At 34.8% G+C, this 19624-nt stretch overlaps 1 protein-coding gene across 1 annotated transcript in view; it reads right to left on the reverse strand.

Moving 5' to 3' along the window:
- The window catches only part of RNGTT (RNA guanylyltransferase and 5'-phosphatase), a 305912-nt gene that overhangs the window by 32074 nt on the left and 254214 nt on the right, over window positions 1-19624 (reverse strand). The window contains exon 14 of the mRNA XM_049652908.1: window positions 18178-18244. Within this exon, the coding sequence (XP_049508865.1) occupies window positions 18178-18244 (67 nt within the window). The remainder of the gene's footprint in view (window positions 1-18177; window positions 18245-19624) is intronic.

Here is a 19624-nt window from a genome sequence, read left to right on the forward strand (position 1 = left end):
CCGTGAGTTCGAGCCCCGTGTCAGGCTCTGGGCTGATGGCTCGGAGCCTGGAGCCTGTTTCCGATTCTGTGTCTCCCTCTCTCTCTGCCCCTCCCCCGTTCATGCTCTGTCTCTCTCTGTCCCAAAAATAAATAAAAAACGTTGAAAAAAAAAATTAAAAAAAAAAAAATAATATATTGCTTTTATGAGATTGCCTGGAATCTAACATTAGTATATTTCTAGCTGGGTAGAAAAGCTCCCAGCTTCTGTGAAAACTCCTGTGTGTTTTCTTTAAGATGCCCATGTAAAGTTGAAGTTTACTGCTACCATGATTATAAATCATAAGGACTCAGACACAGAGATGAGCTCTATGCTATAGAGATAAGCAAAGTATCTAAATCTGCATGTGACGTAAAAGAGGAGTATGGATTATAAAGCACACTGCATCACTAGTGCTGTGACAAAAGGGAAAGCCGTGAGGCACTGACTGACAAGGGAACTGAAAGCAGACCTGGTTCAGTCACTTTGCTGGAGAAACTTGAAGATACACGTGTGCAAGTTAAGTTAGAGAAGTATTTTAAGCTTCAAAGCTCTTTTATATCACTCGGTATGGTTGTGAGTAGCAGTGACAGAGACATCAGCTACTGCCACAGTGAAGAAAGGGAGACTTGGAGTAAAGGCAGCAGGCTCACTGAAGAAAAAAACCCACTGCAGACAAAAGATTCCAAGCGTAACAGCTGATGCTTTTTGTCTTCTTGGCTGTATTCAAATAAGTAAGGAGAATCACATTCAAATATTTAGAACCACAAGAGCAATGCATGTGATTAAAAGAAATACAAGTTAAGTGTGTAGGCCCTTTAAATATACAACGCCCCCCCCCCCACCAGTGTAGGACTACTGCCTACTGCATTAAGGAAAACACAGAAGAATTAGCACCCACCCCCCTCATTAAAAAAAGAAAAGACAGGAACACAATGTCCATGAATGAAAGTACTATATTTTTCCAGGAGGATGTAGAGATCCCTTAGGCTCACTGGTCAAAGCTTATTGATATACATAATTAGTTACAAATTAAGGTTACTGTATTTGACAAATTCAGTTACCTGATTTTCCCTATAAATTTTGGCACTTAAGTTACTGGCAGGGGAAAAAAAAAATAGAAGCAGTATGAAAAGAACTGTCAGAATCTGACTGAGAAATGACAGCTGACAGCAAATCACCAACCACAAAAGCACAGTAATCTTGAACCACTTTCTGAGGCAGTAACTGGCTTAAGAGTCATTAACAATTCCTGAGGCCATCACTTTATTAAAGTACAAGCTAATAGCCTAAGATGACACTCGAAATAAAAGTTATATAAATTATAGAACACTTTAAGAAGGTAGGGAGAAGTTATTAACTTAAATGCTTGCTTTAAAAAGCTATATGGGAAATATTTCACGAAATAATGATGATGTTGGATAACTGAAGTCTTTACTGCCTTGCACTTTAAAAAAAATTTTTTTAACGTTTATTCATTTTTTGATAGAGACAGAGCGTGAGTGGGGGAGGGGCAGAGAGAGAGGGAGACTCAGAATCCGAAGCAGGCTTCAGGCTCTGAACTGATAGCACAGAACCCAACGCAGGGCTCGAACCCACAGACCGTGAGATCATGACCTGAGCTGAAGTCGGACGCTTAACCGACTGAGCCACCCAGGCGCCCCTACTGCCTTGCACTTCTGTAGAGCTTGTTTTTTTGTCAAAGTGTTGTATGGGCCAATTCCCTTGAAATACTTGATCAACAATCTTGAATGAAAAATTTAAACCAGCAATATTTGCACAAAAACAGCACTGCAAGAACAAAGAAAGTGAGTGGGCTTAGGGAGTCAGAGAAACCTGGTTTCCAATCCCAATTATATCATTTACTGGTTGTATAATCATGGGCAAGTTATTCAACACTTAACTTCTCTGTGTCTCAAATTTCTTATCTATAAATACAAATATCTACTTTATTAAGACTGTTATAATAGTATAATGTGTCCTGGGCACATATGTGCTCAGTAAAAATGATTTCTTTTGCAATTTATAAAAATACCTTATTTCTATTCACATCTAGTACAATTAAAATCATATGTTACAATTCCATAATGCCAGAGCTAGGTATTTAAAATTATCATTGATCTTAACACAAACCTCTAACTTTGAAAATAATGTCAAAACATTATTATTTCCAAAAAGAAGAATAGATTATCAAGCCAGAAATATGCAATATCTACTACTGGGTAGTATATACCACTACAGTATGAGTTTCTGCTTTCAGATTACCATACAGAAATACTGAAAAAAATGTTTAATGAAAATAGTACAGTATAGGAAGTAGAAATTTAGAATTATGTCTTATTCAATACTAATTATTATTTATTTTTAACTCAGTAATAGACTCTCGATGCTATGTTTTAAAAGTCACAATTTTAGGGGCGCCTGGGTGGCTCAGTCAGTTGGGTGACCAACTTTGGCTCAGGTAATGATCTCAGAGCTCATAACAGCTCAGAGCCTGGAGCCTGCTTCGGATTCTGTGTCTCCGTCTCTCTCTGCCCCTCCCCAACTTGTGCCCACTAGCTCGTTCTCTCATTCTCTCCCTCTCTCTCTCTCTCTCTCTCAAATAAATAAACATTAACAAAAGCTTTTAAGTCACAATTTTAGAGATAACTCTCTGAACAAGCTGTGAATACAATAAAAAGGGTAATTATCACCTTCCATGGTGGAACGGTATACTGAACTGATTTCTTTTTCACAATAAAAAATATGCATTGAAAAAACCTGAACCAATCAATCTATTGTCTTTTTCCAGAATACAAGTCTCCTCTGAAAAATATATCTAACAGTCTTAGGCTTAGTCTTAATTTCTCAAGACACACACAAAAAAGAGATGAAAACAACTGAAATAGCAACTATGGAGAGGCAGGCTCTTTTATGACTTAAACGGTCAGATTCAAAGATATAAGTAGCCATATTAAGAAACGTTCTCTAATGCATTTTCTTGTCACAAGTAAGAGTTCAACTTGAGCAGCAACATAATGTCAGAAACAACTAACAGAAACGTTAATTTGAACTATTTTTATATTAGTTCCATTTCTTTGTTTCTCTTAGAAAGCGAACACTTCAAATAACATGAAAAAGACATAAAAATATTTTACTATCTGATAGTTATGACTTTAGGAATTCAGGACCCTTTTCTTATTGTCCATGCCAGTGACCTTTATTATTAGTTTATTTAGCTGGGGCCTAAAGAAACCATCTGGAATACTTATATGAATTGTCAGGGAAATGTCATTTCTTTACGCTGAGCTTGGTTCTCACCTAAAAATTTTAATGTTTCTCTAAAAAGGTATTAGGGTCCCCTTGCCTTGTTCCAACTTAGAAATCCTTACAGTGGTCTGTATGGTCTTGCTGTTAGTATGGTTGGGTTTTTAAAAATATTCTCTAAGGGGCACCTGGGTGGCTCAGTCGGTTAAGCGGCTGACTTCAGCTCAGGTCCGTGAGTTTGAGCCCCGCACTGGGCTCTGTGCTGACAGCTCAGAGCCCGGAGACTGTTTCAGATTCTGTGTCTCCCTCTCTCTGACCCTCCCCTGTTCATGCTCTGTCTCTCTCTGTCTCAAAAATAAATACACGTTAAAAATATTCTCTAATACCAAATCACCTCTTCAACCATATTTCCTATTATTTCCTTACATAAGCTTTTGCTTTTGTATCCAAGGCAAGTCTTTACAGTTCCACAACTGTGCATTTTCTGTTTTCCTGAAACACCTGTCATCCTTCTATCCCTACAGGGGGTAAACAGAAAAAGACAAAGACAAACACTCACTCTCTCTCAAACACACACACATTCTACTATTCACGTTATTGGTAAGACAACACAGTTTGCATTTCCTTTCTAAATCCCAACCCAGCTACCTCAGTCCACAGTTTTCCTCAACTTTTGACATTTATAGCTAATTCCAAGCATCTGACACATCACATCCTATCCTGAATTGTTCATGATATTTTAACAAAGAGATTTCATCCATCTCAGCAGCCAGACTATAGATAAGTTGCAGGCATATAAAATATCTTATTAATCTTTATATCCCTAAGTCTCCACCAAAATACCTTAGATATATATACTTAGTTGATGTTCCTTTTTGACTAGCAGGTAAGTTTTGAAAACAGTATGTATAGTCAAGGGAACAGGGAACTGCAAACATCAGAGAGGAGTGGAAGTTAGGGAGAATAAAGGTACAATGGGATGGGAAAGGCTTATGGGAGGAACTTACATTTGCTACAGTGGACAGTAGGAAGCCATGTTGGTGGCAATTAAAAATGAAAAAAAAAAAGCAAACAAATGCAGGGTAAACTTATGAAAGGCTCTGAAGACCATAAATAGACTGACTTTATGCTAGAGAGTGTCAAAATGCCTAAAACAGAGACGATCAAGGAGTGTAAGGTGTTGAGGAGGAAAGTGAGGTAGACCAACCTCAAGTCACTCAGGAGAGGTGGACATTAACTGTCATGGCTAACAGAACTGAAGTCTCAAGGAAGATTATGTTCTCATTAAGGACATTTGAGACGCCACCAAGAAGGAGTGGAATTCAAAGAATAGACTTGTCTTTACCTTTTTTCTACCAAGTGATAATTTTTCATGATTTTATTGCTTTAATAAATTATTCAGCCAGTAAAAGTGTCTAAAAATCAACATTAGACTTAAGATTTTACTTCTTATGGATAAGGATGACTTCTACAAGAGCTTGGAGTCTATATCTTTTAACAGGCTATAATAGTGTGGAATAATTCACCACTAGTAGTAACTTACCCTCACCAATATAATTTTTACCTTTTCCTCATGTGGTTCCATTCCACTCCAGAAATCTCCGCTTCATGACATCTAATGACCCACATCATGTACATATTCCCTTATTTCATTCATCCTTTTGCTAAACCAAAACCACCCTGAGAGTATCTCCTTGCTTATTCTCACAGTCACTGCGTTTTACATCATCCAATTACCCTTGTGCTATGCAACCAACCTACTCATCCTGAAACTTAAAAAACATCTGTTCCTTCTCCTTGCAATTCTGCTATAATTCTTTCTGCAGCTAAAATCAGCCCTGAGTCATCAAAATGCCTCCAAGATACACTGATCTTGAAAAACATTAAAATGTTTTAATTCCAGCTATGCTCACAAAGCAAATTCAACTTTGAGCCAGAAAATGAGAAACTGTTTATCACTATATCTAGCAAAACTGCCACACCTGGTTAAAAAAAAAAAAAATCTTGTAAATGAGATATTAACTTTTTCTTAAGCTAATCAGAGCACTCAAAATCTCAGGTGATTTGTTTATATACCTGATTTCCTACCACCTGGTATCTTTCTTAAAGAAATAAATTAGATTTCCAAAGACTGTTTCAAATTAATAACCATACAAGACTTTCACCCAGATCTCTTGAACATTAACAAGTATTAAAGGTAAAATAAGAAATATTTAATATAAAAGAAAAATAATAAGTAGGGTTAGCCCTTCTAAAAATAATACCTGAGGAGGGATATATGACAAATAAACTTCAAACTAGCTGCTTTGGGAACAGAAAGAAAAATACTTCATAAAGATATCAGAAGATACTATAATTAGAAGCCTTTTAATATCTCACAGATTCACAAGTGTTCCCAATACAAGAACTCTCAGCTCTTGCTGTTAACAACCAATGAACATAAACACTCAACGCTAACTAAATAAGTAGCGAAGGTAAGATTATAACTTTGAGTTCTTTATACTCCAGTATCTTTTTGCATAAACAAACCACAATGATGCTCTACCTTGATCCTCATGGTGAAACCATATTTCTTTTGGAAGAGTCATAGAGTCCAGCCAGTGTTTGTACAAGCAAAACTCAGAAGGAATTCAAGGACTATAATAATATTGTATATGATAATAATGCAACATAAATAGTAACTATACAGTATACACTAAATACTAGACACTTAAATAATACTCCATAGAAGGCAATAACTGCTACCTGTTGGCAACATAATCTTGGATTTGTTACTCAGCCTTCTAGGTCTTCCTAATCTGTAAAACTGGAAATGCTAAAAGTACCTGCACTTTATATATTGTTTCAGAATTAATTAGAACAGTGCCTGGCATTAGTGCTCAACAAATGTTGTCTGTAATATTTTTTTTGCTTGATAACAGTACTAAAACTGTGTTTTCAGTTTTAAAGAAATTAATTATCCTATTTTTTCCTTTTTCATGATAGAAAGTTTTCAAATACTGACAAAGAAGAAAAAAGATGAGATGCCCAAAGAGATATCATATGGTTACAATATTTGATGATAAATGAGAAAAATTATTATACATTAGGTATACATTAAACTTAAATACTCTTATTTTGTTTCTTAAAGTCTAAGCCCCTTTGCCCAAAACAAACAAGCAAACAAAAAGTTTACATTAAATGAATTTTGCACTAGATAACTTCTTTTATTTAACTAAGACTTAGAAAATAAAATCTGATATTAAAATATTGCAATATATTGAGAACAGATTCTGGACAGTAAATAACCCAAAATGTAATTTCAGGTGTCTATCCAAATAGATTCTGAATGGTATTTTTATTTATTAAAAAAATTTTTTTTTAATGTTTATTTCTGAGACAGAGACAGAGCATGAGTGGGGAAGGGGCAGAGAGAGGGAGACACAGAATCAGAAGCAGGCTCCAGGCTCTGAGCTGTCAGTACAGAGCCTGACGCGGGGCTAGAACTCACGAACCATGAGATCATGACCTGAGCTGAAGTCGGTCGCTCAACCGACTGAGCCACCCAGGCGCCCCTGAATAGGTAGGTATTTTTAAAAGAATGTGTATATAATGTATGCTGACTGATAATATTTTGAGTGTTATAAGATTTAAGTCTTAGAAGAAATCTTAATTAAAAGTACTTTAAGGGGCGCCTGGGTGGCTCAGTCGGTTAAGCGGCCGACTTCGGCTCAGGTCATGATCTCGCTGTCTGTGAGTTCGAGCCCCGCGTTGGGCTCTGTGCTGACAGCTCAGAGCCTGGAGCCCGTTTCAGATTCTGTGTCTCCCTCTCTCTCTGACCCTCTCCCGTTCATGCTCTGTCCCTGTCTCAAAAATAAAAATAAAACATTTAAAAATAAATAAATAAATAAAATAAAAGTACTTTAATATCAGAAACAACATATTATTTAGCAGATGAATGATCACCTGTGAAACTATTTCTTGGGTATCAGAAATGCTCTGATCTGGTGACACTATAGAGAAGAATTTAAATATTAATATTAATATTAATTAATAAAATGTTTTAGTAAAACCGTAAATATTCAAATTGTACCTCAATGCTGACCTATATTTGTAATGTTAAACTTAAATTTGTAAAAGTTTCTCCAAACCTTATCTTGCATTGCATTTAGCATGATTTGTGAATTGCTAAAACTATAGAGTTGTCATTTTTACTTTCGGACAAATAATTCTACAGATAATAAAACTAGGGGATATGGAGAAAATGAATATTTAACTCACTATTTATAAAAAGCTATTTTAAAAGAGTATTAGATTTACTGGACTATACTTCTGTATTTTTGTTTTAGAAAATTAAAGATCCCTCCTATCCATGTCCCACAGTATTTATTTAGGACAAGGAGTCACTTCATGCAGCGGTTTCAAACTTCTGAAGGTGCTCAAAGTAGCAACTTTAGTACTGCCAATTAAAATCTTGGCAACATTTACTGATTTGTATTATCTAGTCTCAGAGTTTCTGCGTTTGTTACTGTTGTTGAAGAGCCAAAAAAGACGAGCAATCTGGAGCTTTCCCAACTGCCTGATTCATGGTCACAGACACATGAAATGGGTCTTTTCTGTATTCTTGGCAACTGAGGAGGGGAGGTTGTTTTTTGAAACTTTATTGGGCAAGAAGATGTGTGAGTATTCATAACGGACTCCTAGAGAAATTATTTTTATGTTTGGTGGGAATAAAGTAAAATATATAATTTCTAGAGGTCTCATAGAAATCTAGATCAGAAACTGGAATTATTTGTCTGAAATATGACTTCATAGTCACTTTAGGTGTAACCTTTTGTACTGAAATGGTTATCAGTGCCTTTGAAATTCCAGTCAGAGAACTACTTCGTTTTGGAAGTGAAATATTGGTAGGAAAAAACACAAGGGGATGAGAAATACCATGTTATTTCCTTTCACCAAAATAGGAGGGCTACTGCATTACAAATACCTAAACATGCATGATATAGTATCATTCACTTCTCTGAGAACATTTCAAAATTACAAAAAAGAACTGCTTATTCTTTTTCTCTCCAAACCACATTTAAGAAGAACTAAGCTTGATATAACTAAGCTAAAATAATTTCTAACATTTGTCTATAAAGTGTCTGGCTCAAGAGAGAATGAAAGTCACTGGAATTTCCAGCTAAGAAAAATGCTAACTTTCTTAATTGGAAAATAATTTGAGAACTATATTTAAAATGTTCTCAGAATAATGTATTCATAAAATCTACATTTCAAATAAAGCTACTGATGTTAATAATTTACAACCACAATCTTAAATTAGAAAATAAAATTAATTTATATTGCCTCAAAGATATCCCAACTCAAGATGTTTAGAAAAATAACGTTCTAAGGCACTAAATATAAATATGTATGTTAGAGCCAGAGTTCTAAATACTTTATGATTTCATGGCAAATACTTAATAGTTAAAAAAAACATCAAAGAACAAAAACCAAACCAAGCCAAACCAAGCTCTTAGATAGAGAGAACAGACTGGTAGTTGCCAGAGGTGGGGTGGGAGTGGATGAAATAGGTAAAGGGGGTCAAAGGTGCAAACTTACAGTTATAAAATGAATAAGTCACTGGGATTTAATGCATAGAATGGTGACTATACTTGGTAATACTGCACTGCATATCTGAACGTTGCTAAGAGAACAAATCTTAAAAGTTCTCATAATAAGAAAAAACAATTTGTACAACTATGTACAGTGATGGGGGTTAATTAGGCTTTGGTGATGATCATTTCTCAATGTACACAAATATCGAATCATTGTGTCATGACACCCAAAACTAATGAAATTTTATATCAGACCTCTATAAACAACAATAACACTCGGTTGTCTAAGCATCCTCAATAATAATGGTAACAAGTATCTATTTTATGTGCTTTTATGTCTCAGGCACTATACCAAATGCTGAGGATCTAGAATTGTACAAGACCAGTGTCAACAGGGCTTATCGTCTTGTAGACAAGTATTCTAAGGACAGGAAGATAAGAACACTAAAACTGAAATGTGTGACTACAGTCAGGCCTTACGTGTTACTAAATTTTGGCAATAATGCTGCCAAAACCACTGTGGTAAATATGGCAGGATAACTACTACTATGAATACCTGTTAGAAGCCTACTCTGCAGTTACTGTGTGACTTGTTAGTAGACAATGCATGATTTTAACATCCAGAAAGTTACAACATGGGCTCACCTGACAGCCCTGCAGTAACCCTGAAGCACTTTGTGAGCAAGTATGCAGGAGAAAAGGTTGTCAGAGACTTAAGAGCTATTGCATACAGGTAGGAAGACTTTTAGCTTCCATGAGGGTTTTTTTTTTTTTTTTAAAGCTTCTCTCACGCTTTGAATCTGTTTTCAACAAAGGGATAACCATGTCTTCCCTTATTACTACATATGAGACACTGAAAATGTGCCACTTCTTACAGTATTAAAGAAAATTTAGCCATTATTCAATGAATATGTTGCACAAATCCAGATCTGATTCCATTGCTTTCTCTCAATTTCTCACCTATCTCCATTTCTTTCCAATTTCTTCTCCTAGGGGAGATGTTACCTTTATTTCTTTCTCTATCCTCAAAATACATGAAATTACTTGGAAGACAGAGTAGGCGTGGAAGGCTCCCTTCTGTTCTTGAGAATGAATTTTTTTAAAACAGAAAATAGCTTTACTTGGCTGTATGAAACATCTTAATTCATTTCTCATTTACCTTTTTCTCTACTTTCCTCCTCCCTCCTCCCAACAACTATGACATCTTATCATTTTCTTCTCCCTCCAAAGCCACTCAGAGGGCTGTCATCAACTCAGGGGCAGGTAAGCTTCCTCATGATCATCTGCACTGCAGAAGGATGGCAGTCTGCTGCCAGAATCTTAAGGCAGCATGAGCTGGACAAGTCCTACCCTGCAGCAGTGTTTGCCAGTTTGCCAAACTGAGTCGTGACCCATATTCCAAGAGAGAAGTCAATTTAATGGGTTAAGACCAGCATTTAAAAACCAAATCAGGGGTTCCTGAGTGGCTCTGTTGGTTGGGCATCCAACTCTTGATTTCGGCTCAGGTCATCTCAAGATTCGTGGGATCGAGCCCCACAGAGTGCAGAGCCTGCTTGGGATTCTCTCTCTCTCTCTCTCTCTCTCTCTGCCCCTTCCCTGCCAGAGTGCCCCACCCTCACACATGCAACTGCACATGCGCAGACGCTCTCTCTCTCTTAAAATAAACACTTTTATTATTTTTAATTTTTTTTTTAACGTTTATTTATTTTTGAGACAGAGAGAGACAGAGCATGAATGGGGGAGGGTCAGAGAGGGAGACACAGAATTTGAAGCAGGCTCCAGGCTTTGAGCAGTCAGCACAGAGCCCGACACGGGGCTCGATCCCACATACCGCGAGATCGTGACCTGAGCCGAAGTCGGACGCCCAACCGACTGAGCCACCCAGGCGCCCCAAATAAACACTTTAAAAAAAAAATAGAAAAATAAACAGAACAGAATGGGAAGTAACTATTGCATCACACTTACTTTGAAATTCCAGTCTACATTGTGTGTATATAAATATATGTATGTGTAGAACAGAATCTCAATAGAAATACATTTCTTACCTTCCTACAGGTCATAGTCAAAAATTTGGAAGCTACTAAACTAGAATACTCAGTTTTAAGGACTACATCTTTACCTGATGTAATACTTCAGACATTTTAGAAATTTAAAATATGGATGCTAAATATTTTCTTTTAGTAAAAAGTGCTGATCTGATATATATATTATTTCCTAAACTCCAATATTTTCTAAAAGATCAGTCAAATTAGTTTTCTTAGTGTTTTTCAGTCTTTTAATAATTCAGAGTCCCCACTTGACCTTTATAAATTTAACCAACCCAAGAAATTAAAACTGCCAAGTCACTAGCAATCTCAAAAATATTTTTAAGTAACAAACGACAATCCGAACTCTATATACCTTAAAGAAAAAAATATTCTACTTTTTTTTAAGAGAAAAAAGTCTGAGGGATGGTATGAATTTCCAAATATGCTTTCAAAAATGAAGAGATCACCATTTATTTGCATCTGTTGCATATGCATATGAATGCAAACACCAATACTGTATTTCCTTGGCTATAAAGAGATTTTTAAAAATTCAAGCTCCAAAAGCTTGGAGTAGGAGACTGTGACGAATGGCACCCCGTTCCTCGGGAAGGATGGAAGCAGGATCTAAGGCAAGAACTTAGCTGTACTGACTATAAAATAACTGCCTCAGAATAATGGTTATATTCTTTACTTTTCACATATGGTTGCTGTGTGGAATTCATAGTTAAAATACAGAGGACATTTTTGAGCCATTCTGCAGTGTCAAAGTGGAAACTGTCTGACTGAGCCTCACAGCCTCTCCCACTTCTTAGGCTGTCAGAGCTGGAAGAGGCAACTAATACCAACCCCTGCAGGGAGGGACAGCCCTGTGGCCTTGAGTCTTTCCAGAACAACCCCTGAGTTGATTAAAAGTGATGTTGACAGGCTTCAATTCTTCTTGGTTTTATGGATTCTGGCTGCTAAGTAGAGCCTCCAGGACTAGAAACCTACAGAAATAGCATTAAGATTTTTACTAGACTGTGAGACTCTCTAGAAAACAAAACAGAATAATAAGGATAAATTGTAAACTATTACTTAAACTTGAACATGTCTATAAAAATAAGCTACGAATAACAATTTATATACATACAATTAAGACAAAGGTATTACATAAAGATATATGGAAATACCATCCCCCCAAATAAGGGATTTCTGAAAAACTTCTGACAGCCTGAAAGGATACAAATAGAAATTAAGCAAAATTTTGCTTTAATCAAAACTCCCCTTTTTAATTTCAAAGACTGCATATAAAGGTATAATGAACTGTATCTCTTAAGAAAAATTAAGTCATGTATAACCTAGTACATTTAGAACATTAATGTCAATAAAGTTAAAAGAAGTTAGTCTTGGATGAGGGTGAAATCTGCTTCATTTATAGCACAAAACAATAGCGGTGAATATGTGAGGCAGTTCCTGACTCTGAATGACAACTCATCAAATGATCAGTGTTTTATTTAGTTTATTATATTTTAGGATAAAACAAAAGACAATCATGCATGTTTAAAATCAAGATGACAAACTCCCCCTAAAAATTTAAATGTATATGCTTTCAATACCTTTTTGGTTAATTGAAAAATCTGGGAAAACATATTTTATTCACTTTTTAGGGTTCTTAATTTGCGGTCCCTAAATAACCTTCAATAGAGTCCATGAACTCTCTGAACTTATAAATAGAAGTGCGTGCATGTACATTTTTCTAGAGAGAGGGTCCACAGCTTTCATAGGATTCTGAAAGGAATTAATGATCTGAAAAGAGAGTCACTGCCTTGGGTGAAACTTATCTACACAAGGACTGAGGTTGTTTGAGAAAAGAATGACTTATGGAAGTTGTTAAGAAATAAAGGTTAAGTTGGAAAAACTTCCCCTAAAAACAGTAAAACCTGAAACTAGTATGAAGATGTATTAGTCTAAGACTATAATGAAGTCACATGTTTGTATATATTTGTGTCTTTATCTAGGACTTGGCTAAGAAACTAGAACTAAAAGATGGGTAATAATGGAAGGGTGTGTATGTGTGTGAGAATGGTTGTAATGACTTATGTTATACATTAATAGTGCAGGTATCTCTTGTCATGCTACAGCAATTTCTGAACTCATTTAACATTGGTCCAAATATCTATTATCCTTTTTGTGTTTTTATTTTTCTCTCTTTCATCTTTATAAAATGGAGCTGCTTTTTAGAAATACAACTGTAAAATGTATCTAATAAAAAGAGCCTCTAACACCAAGCCACTCAAAACTTAGATCTGTGATGTTAGTGAATAATTCTTTTTCCTAAATATTCAAGTGCACAGTTTCCTAACTTATTTACCAAAAAAATTCAACTAATCTGCTCTTAAGGAAAGCAAACCAGTTTCCATTTATTAAAGGTTTATCTGATATCTATGGCACACAACACTGTATCATTACACTTAGTTTATTTAATGAGAGAGAAATGAATCTAACAAGTATTGGTATTTCATGTCCAAAGAATCAGGTACAAGGTAAGGGAGGAAATGAACCTTAAATTTCTAGTCTAATCTCAGTCATTTAAACTATGATTTTTTTTATTGTTTTCCAGTTAACTTATAAATATTCTAATTAGGTAAAGATCTATATAGCATTTTTAAAGACACCATAAGAATTATGAAGGAACTTGAATAATTAATAAAGATAAGAAATCCTTGCACGGTTTATGAGAGAAACCTTTCTGACAGCAACATCAAAGGGAAAAGGTGCCCTACAATAATGGGCCCTTTTCTTTTGAGTTGATTATCTAGGCATAAAGGGTTGACAAAGGATTGACCTCTGTCACTGAGCTTGTCAGGAAGGGCCTGGATAAAGAAAATGTTATGTTAATAAATCAGGTGAGTGACGGAGGAATTAACCTCATACATATATTAAACTATGTTTTTGAAACATGTAGCACACACACAAATTCTACCCCTCCCTAAATATATAATACAAGCCTCTCACTTTTTAGTTATTTCAGTTCTAATAAGGAAAAACAGGATTTTCCAAACCAATGGACAGAAAAAAATTAGGCTTTCAAAATGTTCCTGCAGAAACTTATTAGGATTCCTGGCAATACTATTGAATTCGGTGAACAGGATAGTGAGAGAGGTTTATGAAGAAACTCTTGCCAACTCATGTTCCAGGGACATTAAAAAAGGAAGAAGACAAATGTACCTGAATGCTTGTCATTACTTAAGAAAGAATAAAAGTTCAAGAGGGTCCACAAGTTAAGATCCTGATGATGAACTTTTGAGAGTGTTTTTATTTAAATTAAATGAGTGGAGGTATTTAAAGAGGTGCTGATGCTATGGTAACCAAAATAAGATTTTTCATTAAGAAAGTCCAATAATGTTACTAAACCTCCTCAACATTAAATATTTTTTATATCCTCTATTCAGGCTCAGTCTTTTCTCAAAAATCCTTGTTTTTCAAAGCATAAAAATATATGTTATTTACACAGGTAGAAAGGAATTTGAACTCATACCCCTCAACTGGAACAAGAAACAACTCATGGAGCCAAGACACAAATGTGAGGAAAAATCAGAAAACTAAACAAAAAACATAAAACAAATTTTATAGGCCTATAAGAAAATATTAACAAAAAGTTATAATAACAAGAAAGGATGATCTCAAACTGTCCTTTATATTACTACTTTAAAGTTCATAACATTATTCCACTTCTTACATGAAAGCCTAGATGGAATCTAGGATTCAACCCTTAAGTAATATTACTATAAAAACAATGTTTGATGAAAGATCGAACACTTTCCCTCAAAGATCATAAATAAGGCATGGAGGTCTGTTCTCACCATTTCTATTCAACTCTGTGTGTAGGCTTTAGTCAATGTAGTAAGGCAAGAAAAAGCAGTAAAAAGCATCCGGATCAGAAAGAAAGAAGGAAAACTGTCTTTTATAGTAGATGGCATAATCATTTATGCAGAAAATCCTATGAATATGCAAAAAAGGACTAGAATAATTGAGTATAGTAAAACTGCAGGATTTAAAGTAAACACATAAAAATCTTTTTATATACTAGCAATGAACAACCAGAAATTGAAATAAAAAATACTTTTATATCTAGAAAAATATCTCTATGGTCAATGTCAAAGCAATTACTGCCTCTATTTTCTTCCAGGAGTTTTATGGTTTCAGGCCTCACATTTAGGTCTTTAATCCATTTTGAGGTTTTTTTTGTGTGTCGGGTGGAAGAAAGTGGTTCAGTTTCATTATTCCACATGTAGCTGTCCAGTTTTCCCAACACATCTATTGAAGAGACTTGTCTTTTCCCATTGTATATTCTTGTCTCTTCTGTATTAAATTGATCATATAAGCATGGGTTTATTTCCAGGCTCTCTATTCTGTTCCACTGATCTGTGTCTACTTTTGTACCAGTAGTATCCTGTTTTGATTACTACAGCTTTGTAGTATATCTTAAAATCTGGGATTGTGATACTTCCAGCTTTGTTAAATTTCTCTAGATTGTTTTGGCTATTTGGGGTCTTTTGTGATTCCATACAAATTTTAGTAATGTTTTTTCTAGTTCTATAAAAAATTCTGTTGGTATTTTCAGAGGGATTACAGCAAAATAACAAGCTTTGCACACTAAGGAAACCATCAACAAAACAAAAAGGCAACCTTTCACTGTTGGCAAAAATGCAAACTGATACAGTCACTATGGAAAACTGTGGAAGTTCCTCAAAAATTTAAAAGCAGAATTACCATATGATCCAGTAATTTTACTACTGGGTATTTACCCAAAGAAAATAAAAACACTAATTCGAAAAGATATATACATCCCTATGTTTATCACAGCATTATGAAAGCAACCAAGTGCCCATCAACAAATGAATGGATAAAGAAAATGTGGTGTATCACACATACACCACACACACACACACACACACACACACACACACACACACACACACACTGAAATATTACTCAGCCATAAAATGAATGAGATCTTGCCACTGCCATCTGCAACAACATGGATAGACCTAGAAGATATTTTGCTAAGTGAAGTAAGTCACAGAAAGACAAATACCAAATGATTTTATTCATATGTGGAATTTAAGAAACAAATGAATAAACAAAGAAAAAAAAAAGAGACAAACAAAAACCCAGACTCTTAAATACAGAGAACAAACTGGTGGTTGCCAGAGGCGAAGTGGGGGAATGGGGATGGAAGGAGTGAAATAGATAAAAGGGACTAAGAGTACACTTATTGTGATAAGCACTGAGTAATGTACAGCACAGGTGAATAATTATATTGTACACCTGAAATGAACATACCATTGTATGTTAATAATATTTCAACTAAAAAAAAAAAAACTTTTTTCCTGCATTAATTGTAAACAAAAATTATGCAAAAAATTCTTTATAAAAATGTTAAAAAAACACTTTTATAACACCACAAATATAAAATATTTGTGGATAAATCTATGAAAAATGAAAAAGTTCAATTTAATAAAACAAAATACTGTTGAGGAATATTAAAGATTTAAATAAATGGAGAAATATGTGGTCTTCACGAATTAAAAGATTCAGTATTGTTAACATATCATTTCACCTCAAATTGATCTATAGATTTAACATGATACAAGTTAAAATTCCAGTGGGCATTTTTAGAGAATTTGGCATTTTAAAATTTGTATGGAAATTAAAGGAACCTAATTAGTCAAACAACTTTGGAAAAGAACAAGGTTGGAGGATTTACCCTACCTGTCTCCATGACTTATTATAGAGATACAATAATAAGATAGTGTGGTATTGGTGGTGGGGTAGACACGAAAATCAATGGAACAGAACAGAGTCCAGAAATAGATTCACACACACATAGTCAATTGATTTTCAACAAAGATGCAAAGACAATTCAGTGGTGGCAAGAATAGTTTTTTAAAAAATGGTTTTGGAATAACTGGATATCCACGTGCCAAAAAGATGGGGGGTTCGACATTCCTCTATACCTTGAACTTTGAATCTTATATTAAAATTAACGCAAATAGATATTACATCTAAATGTAAAATCTAAAACCGTAATGATTCCAGAATACAAAGGAGAAAAATCTTTGTGACTTTGGTTAGGCAAACATTTCTTAGATCAGTACCAAAAGCATGAGCCATGGGGAAAAACTTATAAACATTAACATTAATAACTCTGCTCTTCGAGGAGCCTGTTTAAGAGAATGAAGAGACAAGCCATAGCTGGGGGAAAGGCTGCAAATCTTAAATCTGATAAAGGACTTATATCCAGAAGATATAAGAATGCTCATAACTCAACAGTAAAAAAAGAGAAAAACAACCCAATTTAAAAAATGGCAAGATTTGAACATGCACTTCACTAGAGATGTACAGATGACAAACAAGCACATGAGAAGATGCTCAACATTAGTAGCCATGACAGAAATGCAAAATAAAACTGTAGTGAAATACCACCCTGTAATCATAAGAATGACTAAAACGGCCATTGCAAGGAAATCTCACACCCTACTGGTGGGGAAACACTTGGGTTATTTCTTAAATATTAAACATACAACCGCCATTTAATCCAGCCATTCTCATCTTAGGTATTTACCCAAGAGAAATGAAAAGTATATATCCACACAGAGACTTGTATACAAATGCTCAAAGCAGCCAAAAAGAAACAACCAAATGTCCATCCACAGGTGAAAGGATAAAGAAACTGTGCTATTACCATACAATGGAATACTACTGTAACAATAAAAAGAATGAGCTATTTGTAAGTGCAACAACATGGATGAATCTCAAAATAATTATGCTGCGTCAAAGAGGCTAGGAGAGGAAAAGGAGGAGAGAGGGACAGGAGAAATAATGTATAATTCCATTTATATAAAATTCTAGAAAATGCAAATTAGTCTATGATGACACAAATCAGATCAGTGGTTGCCTGGAGACTGGAAGGGAAAAAAGAAGGGCAGGAGTGAGGAATTTCAAAGAGGCACAAGGAAACTTTTAGGGGTGATGGATATGTTCCTTATGTTGACTACAGCGATGGTTTCACAAGTGTTAAGAAGTTCAAAATTTATCAAATTACACACTTTAAATACTGCTTTGGCCAAATTTAACTCTACCATGGGCAAGAATATTAAAATAATCAATTCTTTGAAAAACTGAATTACTTCTTCAGCAGAAATATGCAAAAACAGTAATTCACATTCATATTTTTAGTATGTTGATAGTTATTGGCAGGTGCCTGGTGGGTTCTGGACAAGCGAACTACACCTAAGAAAAGTATACTGGAAAACGAACAATCATACCTTGATTTGGGCAAAGGGTCTTTCATAACCTCCAACATAGAGCAGGCCAACGTTCTGAGGAAGTAACCTACAAAAAAAACAAAAACAAAAACAAAAAACCCACATTATTTTGAAAATACTCTTCCCTATATAAGAAGCTTGTATAACCAACAAAATTTGTATAACAGATAAGTAACATGAAAATTTAATATCTTTGCAATTATTCTGGTCTTTTGCACTATGGGATAGTAACTAGTGAAGGACTAATTCTTTTTTTTTTTTGTTAACTAATTTGGAAACAGATTATCACAGGAGGGTACTTTATTTTTGTTTGTTTATCCAAGTATAATTAACACACAATGTTACATTAGTTTCAGGTATACAATATAACGATTCAACAATAATTCTTGTATTTCAGAAAATAGTGGTAAAGGCTGACAATGGAAACTTCAGACATAGAACAGTATGACATTTAGTAATTCTTGAAAATTACTATACGATGTCTCTGGAAAAAAGTGAAAATAAGTAAAGTATATAGTTAAAATTCTATAAGGATTCAATTCAAGAAATACTATCTATACCATGTACTACAGGAGATAATACAAACCTAAATAATTCAGTCCCAAAATCTAACAGGAAAACTAGACACATAAATAAATAACCCTTCCAAAAGGTGGTCTCTGATAAGTGCTACATAGATGTATTTGCCACTGCAAAGTAGTGATGTAAGAGGTACTTCCTATGGAGGGAGCTGGAAAAGTTCAAATAGTTGGGACTTAGTTTAGTCTTAAAGGGTAGATAGGGCAAAGGGATAAACTTAAACAAAGCCCTGAAAATGCAGAAGATGTGAGACAAAAAGTGGACAAGTATGGCTACAATGAGGGATAATTTAGTTAAAGATGAAAAGTCAAATGATACTTGGAACAGACCAAGAATGTCAAATGCCATTTCTTTATTTTATAAGCAGTATGGAGTCATATTTTTATAAGATGTAATTAGTTCTTATAAAAAAATAAATGCATATGAAAATAAAAAGCAAACCATATAGAGAGTAAAAAAATAACTAAAGGTTACCTTCCCTGCATCATCCTTTCCTTCCTATTTCTACTTCAAAGAGATCCATCATTCCTGACTGTATTAAACATTGTGAACGAAGAACCACCATCATTAGAACTGTGTTTGGGGAGTGTGCAGTGGCACAGGGTATGAGAAGAGTATAATTAAACATTCTTGTGAGTATCTCCTTTTTCTTTTATCATATCTTTTCTCAATGGACACTGTGAGTAAATGGACACAATTCCAGTTTTAACGTTACTATACATAAAGAATATGAAAAAAAACTCGCCTGTACTCCTTGCTCAAAGCAACTAGGCCAAAATACATCTCCTCAGAGTCTAGGTAATTAAAGTTAATAGCCTTTTATGGCAGCAGGCAAAACAATTATCTCAAGGATGACTGTATATTCTAC

This window comes from Panthera uncia (genome assembly GCF_023721935.1).
Source record: "Panthera uncia isolate 11264 chromosome B2 unlocalized genomic scaffold, Puncia_PCG_1.0 HiC_scaffold_24, whole genome shotgun sequence".
Classification (NCBI taxonomy): Eukaryota; Metazoa; Chordata; class Mammalia; order Carnivora; family Felidae; genus Panthera; species Panthera uncia.